Below are 9216 nucleotides of genomic sequence, written 5' to 3' on the forward strand. Positions count from 1 at the left end.
GACCTCAACACACATCCTGACACAACCCTCATGACCTCAACACACATCCTGACACAACCTTCATGCCCTCAACACACATCCTGACACAACCTTCATGCCCTCAACACACATCCTGACACAACCGTCATGTCCTCAACACACATCCTGACACAACACTCATAGCCTCAACACACATCCTGACACAACCGTCATGCCCTCAACACACATCCTGACACAACCTCATGTCCTCAACACACATCCTGACACAACCTTATGTCCTCAACACACATCCTCACACTCACAACCCCCAGGGCCTCAACACAACATCCTGACACAACCCTGTTGGCCTCAACACACATCCTGACACAACCCTCATGTCCTCAACACACATAAGCACACTCACAACCCCCATGACCTCAACACAACATCCTGACACAACCCCAATGCCCTCAACACACATCCTGACACAACCCTCATGACCTCAACACACATCCTGACACAACCTTCATGACCTCAACACACATCCTGACACAACCCCCATGACCTCAACACACATCCTGACACAACACTCATGACCTCAACACACATCCTGACACAACCCTCATGTCCTCAACACACATCCTGACACAACACTCATGGCCTCAACACACATCCTGACACAACACTCATGACCTCAATACACATCCTGACACAACACTCATGGCCTCAACACACATCCTGACACAACACTCATGACCTCAATACACATCCTGACACAGCACTCATGGCCTCAACACACATCCTGACACAACCCCCATGACCTCAACACACATCCTGACACTCACGACCCCATTTCTCACATAATGTTCACCTACACACTTATACCGTCGCTGTATGTAGAAGTTGACTGCTTTATTTTGATGAACAGTTGACGACGACATAGTTCTCATAAAACAACATTATACGGTGCCCCCTTTTTTGGAACATGTAGAAATCTCGTACAAGCAAAAAGGTGAACTCTTTCCATGTGATGGTATTGTTTATAGCCGCATATATCTGCTGCCTATAGAACTAATGACAAAGGACTTGCGAATCAAACAGCATAGAAACACTTCTGATGATCTGCATCATTAAGAGTTCAAAGCTTAAAAAAAAAAAAAAAAAAAAAAAAAAAAAAAAAATATATATATATATATATATATATATATATATATATATATATATGTATATATAGTCTTCTTTTTAGTTTTGATGGACGATTCAGTCTTCAAAAGCTGTAATAAAACGAATTCTTGTCGGTAATGTCAATCCCAAGAAAACTCATTTTTGTGCCTGTAACTGAAGCTCATTGCCGTTGTGGAACCATTTTTTTCGTTTGACGAATCATATTTGTAAGAGAGATGGAAAGAGAGACAGGCAGAGAGACAGAGACAAACAGAAGGTGAACCATTCATGACAATAAACAAATTGCAAGATATGAATCTGTAATCTGCTGCTGATATATACAGAAAAACGCTTCTTTTACGACTTCTACTACTACAACTCCTACAATAGCAACTAAAAAAACAAACAACAAAAACAACAACAAAAAATAACCAAAAACAAAAACAAAAAACAACAATAACAAAAACTAACACACACACACACACACACACACACACACACACACACACACACGCACACACACATACAAATAAAAAAACAACAACAAAAAAAAAAAAACACGTAGTGAAAAAACACACAGTAACTTTCGAAGGATCGTTTTCACAGTCACACCTCAACCTCCTAACTGCTGCCTTCGACTTTGTGCTTGTCGGTGAAGTGCTGTGAACTCACTGAGATAAGACAGAGTTAGCTAAGGTGAGGATAATTATGTCAGCACGCTGTATTTTGGGGTTTTTCCTTGTTGGACTGCACTACTTTTGATCAGCTAGAATCAGTACTCATTGAAGAGTACACAAAAAGTAGTAACAGCACTTCAACCTCAGATCTCACCTCACCAAGGTTCAACGGTGAAGGGGTTAGCCAGTGTGTGCAGTGTGGCATAAATGTAAAAAGTGATTCATAGTGCTTGGAAAATACCACGGGTATTTGTCATTCGCTGGATCTGGTGTGTTAAAACACCACAGGAATGTGTGACTGAAAGAATCGAAAAGGTGTCTGAGGGTTTTGAAAGGTATTCGGGGTTTGATATGATAATTATGAGCCAGTGTGTGTGTGTGTGTGCGTGTGTGTGTGTGTGTGTGTGTGTGTGTGTGCGCGCGCGCGCGCGTGTGTGTGTGTGTGCAAGGTGAAAACAGTAAGAAAAAATAGACACACAAAGAAACGTACCGACCAGGAAAGAGCGAGCGAGCGAGAAACAGAGAGACAGAGAAACAGAGACAGACAGACAAACAGATATAACTAGGTGGGAATGGGAAAGCAAAGAGCGAGCGAGCGAGAAACAGAGAGACAGAGACAGACAGAGACAGACAGACAGATATAATTAGGTGGGAATGGGAAAGCTATATATATATATATTATATATTCTATTATAGCCTGCAGCAAATGATCCTAAAAAAAATACAACCTTTTGTTTCCGTTTTTTCCACAGCAAATATACTAAAACATGCGGACAAATAAAACCCGCTGAGCCTTTTCTTTGCATGTATCCATCATGCAGCAAGGACACTAAAACATATGTGCAAAAATAACAACTGAACCTTTTGCTTGTATATTTCTTGGTGGAAAGATACTAAAACACAGGGACAAAAAAAGTACCTCTCAGCCTTTCGCATGTGTGTTTACTTGCAGTAAGACAAGCAAAACGTTGCCAATGACAATACCAAATGAACCTTTCATCTTTATGTTTCTTTTCAGATACAGGCAGTTGCAGTACAAATTCCCAGGGCACCTGTGGAGACGAAAATGAATCCCCTCCCCACCCCTCCCATTACCTCCCAGTCAGCAGCCTGAGGTGGACAAGATAAGGATGCTCCGTTTCTCTGCTAGCTGTGTTTGAAGTCCAACAGTTTTCAATGCAGATTTTATCAATCTTCGTGGCAAACTCTCCCACATGCTGATGTTTCATCCCTCATCAAAGTGGTAGCAGACAGGTCAGAGCCATCAACGACGGGACTTTCCCATAATAATGACTGAGAATAGTCGAGCGTTTTCTTTGGGAGTGGTGCAAATTTGAAAGTGTCTGCAGATTCCAGACTTACGAGTTGTTGGTTGTTGTGGTGTTGTTATTATTATTATTATTATTTTTTTTTTTTTTTGCAGAATGGATGAATCTAACTTCCAGGAGGTAATTACATTGTGGAAGTAAGTTCGAAGTTTCACACATTTATAACTCACAACCCCTTGACTGCCATAAACGTATTACGTACGTGCATAGTGACGTCACTGATGACGTCATCAGAAAAAGAGAAACAGCTCTGGAAGGCTGAAAATTCAACAGTTTGTCTAGAGTGCTATATCTCCAGACAATTTTCTCAGTTTTAGGCTTATTGTTTTGGATAATGTTTTTTGACTGAAACACCACTTTCTGCTGTTTTCCCCCTGACATTGAAGGGGTTTTAAGTTTAAAAGAAAGCAGTGAGGAACGACTGTATTTCAGGTGGACGCATTTCTCAAAGCCTGACTTGGTACTCTGATGTTTACCTTTGAACTTCTGTCGTGATCACGAAAAAAAGAATGAAACGAATTCTTTGAATAAACGGACTTTTAATGGAAAAAAAGCCTTGTCAGAGCAGCAAACATTGACCCGGAAAAAAATCATTGCTTTAGCAATAAGGCAAACACTCAAAACATTTTGTCTTCGGCTTTCAATGAACTTTCAAAGACCGTTTAACAAACTTATTTGTTAAACCATCAGCACAACCAGTGGGTTGGGATTTCTCATCCTCATGGCACTTCTGTCTTCTTCAACAATTGCAAACTGTGTTTGTGTGACCGCTGTGACGGTGATGGCCGAAGTCACTGGCCGCACTGTGGCCTTAGCCGCCAACACAACGTCACAGTGTGACAGGTTCGAATACTATGACGTCAGCGCTGGAACATGCAAGCCTTGCGACACAGCCTGCTTTGAATATGAGAACGGAACGATCGTCGGTTTCACGGAATCCAGATGCTTGCAGATGTGTCCAGGTGAGAATAGATAATTTGGATTCAGCGCACGTAAAAGAACCCACGGCAACGAAATGTTTGTAGCAAAAATTCTGTATAAAAATCCGCTTTGATAGGAAAACAAATTCACTTGCAGACAGAAAAAAAAGGTGACGCTGCACTGCAGCGACCCGCCCGAATTTTCACACAGAAAAGTACGTCGTGACAAAGAGTAATACAATACAATACAATACAAAAATCAGAGTAAAGTTCCTTTCCCAAAGACACCACACCTTGCCAGAACTGTGGGGTCTGGAACCCTGGTCACTGGCCAGCACGGGATCAGAAGTCCTGACCTACTCTGCCACGGCGCGTCCGTTCACGCTAACCAAAAAACCAAACCAAACCAAACCAAACAAAACAATACAAGAACGGCCCACGAAGCAAAGAATTCAGCTGCCATGTGTTACCAGAGGCATAAAACAAAGTGAAAAAGTTCCAAAACTGACCCCGATTTAAATTATCACACACACACACACACACACCCACACTAGCTGCTTGTGATGCTCTGAGAATCCATTTGATACAGACAGTAAATATCACTGGTAGTGCTGCTTCCTCTACTGCTGCTACTACTTCAGTCGTCCAACTTTCATTTGAAAAAAAAAAGAAGCTTAAATACTGATAACCATAGAAAAATCACCCAAAGCCGATGCTGCCGTCCACCGAACCATTTTGCCATGTGTTCGGGAAACGGCGACAGCCAAAATTGTTCTCACAGGGGATTGCGAACTGTTACCTTCAGGCCAACGTTATCGATCTCCCAAGCTGGAAACTCCCAGAAACAGTTTTGTACCCTGTCAGCCCAATTCTTAAATGACAAATCACGAATTATTCATGTGTGTGTGTGTGTGTGTGTGTGTGTGTGTGTGTGTGTGTGTGTGTGTGCATGCATATACTCGGTATCAATTCAATATCTTAATTATGATAATAATTTCATTACTGATAATCAAATGTGTATGCTTAACTACAGTGTGCTGTTTTATGCTTATTCCATTACTATGATTATTGCATTTGTATGACTATGAGTATTGTATGTGGGGCTTATGTCAACTTAGCAAAACACATTGTCTCTTATTGATATTTAATGGTTGTGACTCTCGTAAACTGTTTATAAATATTTTCTGTTATTTGAGATGAGGATGGATTCTGTATTCATTCAAGGGTACATCAAAGAACCCCGGGTGCCGCAGTACCCGAGAGAGCCCGAAGAGGTCAGCCTGACCGTGATGGAGGGCTGCCTCATCGGCTTCATCATCTCTCTCTTCATCCTCTGCCTCATCGTCACCGTCGTGCTGAGGTCTGAGATCTACACGGCTCTCAAGGACTGTGGCCACTCCGCCAAGAGCTTGTCGTCAGTCAGTGACATGTGCGGTCACAGCACGGCTGACGTCACTGAGACCTCTTACGTCAAACTGGCTGGTAAGAAGGCACTGATGACAGTGTGTGTGTGTTGTGTGTGTTGTGTGTGTGTGTGTGTGTGTGTGTGTGTGTTTCGTCATTATCTTTGTTCGTAGTGATCTCCCGTCACTGGTTGTGGCATTGTTGTTGTAGTTGTTGTCGCTGTGACTGGTATGTGTCAGTCGTACTTATTTTGCGTCGTATTGTTGATATTTGTGATCACAATATTATTTCTTTGTGAGGGCTGATCGGGTTGACCTCCATGGAAAGAACGCGTCGCCACAGTGCGGCGCCACCCGTGCACGTGTATTTCTTTCACTTTTAGAATGGGTTTTTCTACGGAATATTGTAGCAACCCATGGGGCAACCCTTCTGTTGCTGTGGGTACCTTTACGTTCACTAAGTGCATACTTTATACACAAAACATCGATTTATCGTCTCACAAGAATGACTAGCGTCAAGATCACCACTGAAAGTCAAGTGGAGGGGTGTACTTATTTTGCGTTGTATTGTTGAGTTTTGTGATCACAATATTGTTTCTTTGTGAGGGTTAAGATTGAACGTTACATGCTACTTTCAACTTATTGTTGAACTGTTTTTTTTGTTTTTGATTTGCTTCAGATCCGTCAGACGAAGTGGAGATCATCGACAGAGTGACTTGTGTGTAAATGTTTCCACGAACATCAATACTTCAAATACACCCCCAGCAATGCAGTGGTATACCTACCGGGTGTCTTTTCCACCCGTTTTCAGCAAGGTCGAGAATGATCTGTGCCCGCCATATCCCAAACCACGCTCACAGTGCATCATCCACCACAATTTGCTGAGTATCAGTATCACTAGCTCAAGGAGGCGTCACTGCATTCGGTCAAATCCATATACGCTACACCACATCTGCCAAGCAGATGCCTGACCAGTAGTGTAACCCAACGTGCTTAGTCAGGCCTTGAGAAAAACTAAACAAAAATTAAAATTGCTGAATGAAGAACTGCAAAAATATGCGGCATACATGTATTCACAGACAGTCTTTGGAACACCTGTGGTTTATCTTATGTTGGTTTCATTTGTAACAACGAAACTCAGGCTCCATCCCACAACAGTCAGAAACGGTGAATGTGGTGCGTTCAGTAGCGCAGCGCCCCCATGACCGTCAGAAACGGTGAATGTGGTGCGTTCAGTAGCGCAGCGCCCCCATGACCGTCAGAAACGGTGAATGTGGTGCGTTCAGTAGCGCAGCGCCCCCATGACCGTCAGAAACGGTGAATGTGGTGCGTTCAGTAGCGCAGCGCCCCCATGACCGTCAGAAACGGTGAATGTGATGCGTTCAGTAGAGCAGCGCCCCCATGACCGTCAGAAACGGTGAATGTGATGCGTTCAGTAGCGCAGCGCCCACATGACCAAACCAGGTTTCGGGACCAGTTTCAGTGATTTCGTTTAGTCATCATTGGGATGGTCTTTATTGTTGACAAAGCTATTCCCAATACAAATGATTCTTCTCCTTCCGCGATAGTGTGCTGCAACTCCTACGTTCCCTCAAGTGCGTGTGAATAGGTTTCTGGTTGTCCAACCCAGTTGTTTCGGTATATAATCATACTATGTTTTCGGGGGTTATAAAGCATTGATTTCAATTAGTGTGTGTGTGTGTGTTTCCTTTGCATTTAATATTTCATTAAAAAATAGTGGGTTGGAGTGGGCTGGTAAGTACTGATGTGCAAGTCGTGTTTTGACTTTTTGAGAATATGTAGTCAGTGATGTTTTATGATAACATTCATATTAAGATTTTTTTTAATTATAAGGTATCATTTCATCTAAGCAATTTGGAATTTAGAGTCGCAGAGATTAATAAATGGGATGAAACTGCTATGATATAAATTTCTCAACCATTTGGAGTGATATGACCTTGATACATACCATCCCTAGCTCCTCCCACAGTGATGTTTCCACGTGATATTGAACTATTGGTTTGAGGGAGATTAGTTTTTACACATTCCTTCTCTGTGAGGGTGTGTGTGTGGATCTCGGTCTGTCTGTCTGTATGTCATAATAGATACAAGCCCCAATCCTTATCCGGTTTGTCCGTCTATTCTGCGTGTATCGTTTTATGGACAAAGTTGAGTGGATCGATTTCATAAGATACACTCGCAAGTAGGGTTCCATCCGGAAGACTTAACTTCAACAGGATCTTTTAATTCTAAAAGTATACCGGCCCGTTTGTTTGTGTGTGTATGTGTGTGAATGAACATTAACTTATTTCCTTTCGTTGTTCAGTATTACTCAAAGTGCATAACTTACCCCCCACCCCACCACAACATCATTTGAATGCAATAATTGTACAGAAACTTGCGAAAAAGCTGATTCTGTTCAGCATTTTTCGATTTTCGACTTGAAGACTTGTAAACCTTTCTCTGATGCCTGAAAAAAAAAATCCAGTATTCTGAATGTGTCGTGTTCTCTGAAATACCAGTTGTGAATAAAGGTTTAATAAAAGTGTCGTGCTTGAAAATGCTGCGTTGTTTGATAATAATGATATGATAATGGGTTTTAAAATGCTCTCTAGCCCCTAAGCACAGGGACCCAGAGCGCTAACAAGTGACATCAAAATAAGAAAAAAAACAAAGTTACAAAAACAGACAATTCAGGGCAATATATTCAAAACTTACAATGAACACACACACACACACACACACACACACACACACACACACACACAATTATCTTTTTGATTGAAATCACTCTGTTTGGTCTGAAACATTGGTAAGCAAGTCTAAACTTGTGTGATTACCAAACGATAGTCACACATACAGACACACACTTACGCATGCAGACACAGAGCCAGACATACTCATAGACAGTCACACAGATAAGCAAACACACACAAATCAAGCTTATGACTTTAACCCTGATTTGATGAAACCTTACCTGCACGAAATTATGTGATCACAAGTCACTGGGAACGTTGGTGTTTCTGACCTTTTACATTTGTTATCAGTTGTATCTGTTATCAAATTCACAACTTCTCTTTTACGAAGTCCATTCAATTTTCTGTAATTGAACCTCTGTTCTTCTTCTTCTCGTTCGTCAGATGGACACCCCAGTCTCGTGATGAAGACAGCTGTACGCTGCAGGTTCTCCACAATTGTACTTCTATTTATTTCCAGTATTCACCTTTGATTCCACCCTCATTTTACCCTGCTCCTCCTTACTCACAATTCACCCCCTTCTCCCCTACCTTTGAAGCGGCAACATTTAAATGTGAAAATTCGTACTTTAATAACGAAATGTCTACAATCACCAGTGTGTGTGTGTGTGTGTGTGTGTGTGTGTGTGTGTGTGTGTGTGTGACGGGACACTGAACATAAAAAACAACACAATCAAAGGCAACACAATGCAAATGCAATGTTTCACAAATCTCCACGGTCAGCAGAGAACCCGAGAACCTGCATATTTATCTTTCCTTGCTGATACCACCCTTCCCACCCGAGTTTGTGTGTGTGTGTGTGTGTTTGTTTGTATGTGTGTGTGTGTGTGTGTGTGTGTGATCCTAGAACTCAGCTCGGACGGACTGGGCGTGTCAGTCACATGGATACAACAATGACCCGTAGTCCCCAAACAGATGCTCCATGGTGCCTTGCTACAAACTCTACGCACACCACAGACGTCCCTCAAAGTGATACACGTAAGACATCAACGTCAGCCCCTAGTATTGTG

The 9216-nt window shown here is 42.1% G+C and overlaps 1 protein-coding gene across 5 annotated transcripts in view; it reads left to right on the forward strand.

Annotated features, from left to right (window-relative positions):
- LOC143287943 (uncharacterized) overlaps positions 1–8021 on the forward strand; it is a 13343-nt gene extending 5322 nt beyond the window's left edge. For 3 of the 5 annotated variants that reach the window (XM_076596194.1, XM_076596210.1, XM_076596218.1), the window contains exons 2-4: positions 3223–4089; positions 5272–5529; positions 6130–8021. In XM_076596194.1, the coding sequence (XP_076452309.1) occupies positions 3849–4089; positions 5272–5529; positions 6130–6176 (546 nt within the window). In that variant the 5' untranslated portion in view covers positions 3223–3848 and the 3' untranslated portion in view covers positions 6177–8021. Of the gene's footprint in view, positions 1–2817; positions 4090–5271; positions 5530–6129 lie in introns of all 5 variants that reach the window. The other 2 variants (XM_076596187.1, XM_076596202.1) reach the window with 1 other exon arrangement.
- Positions 8022–9216: the final 1195 nt, after the last annotated feature.

Source organism: Babylonia areolata, chromosome 1 (assembly GCF_041734735.1).
Source record: "Babylonia areolata isolate BAREFJ2019XMU chromosome 1, ASM4173473v1, whole genome shotgun sequence".
Classification (NCBI taxonomy): Eukaryota; Metazoa; Mollusca; class Gastropoda; order Neogastropoda; family Buccinidae; genus Babylonia; species Babylonia areolata.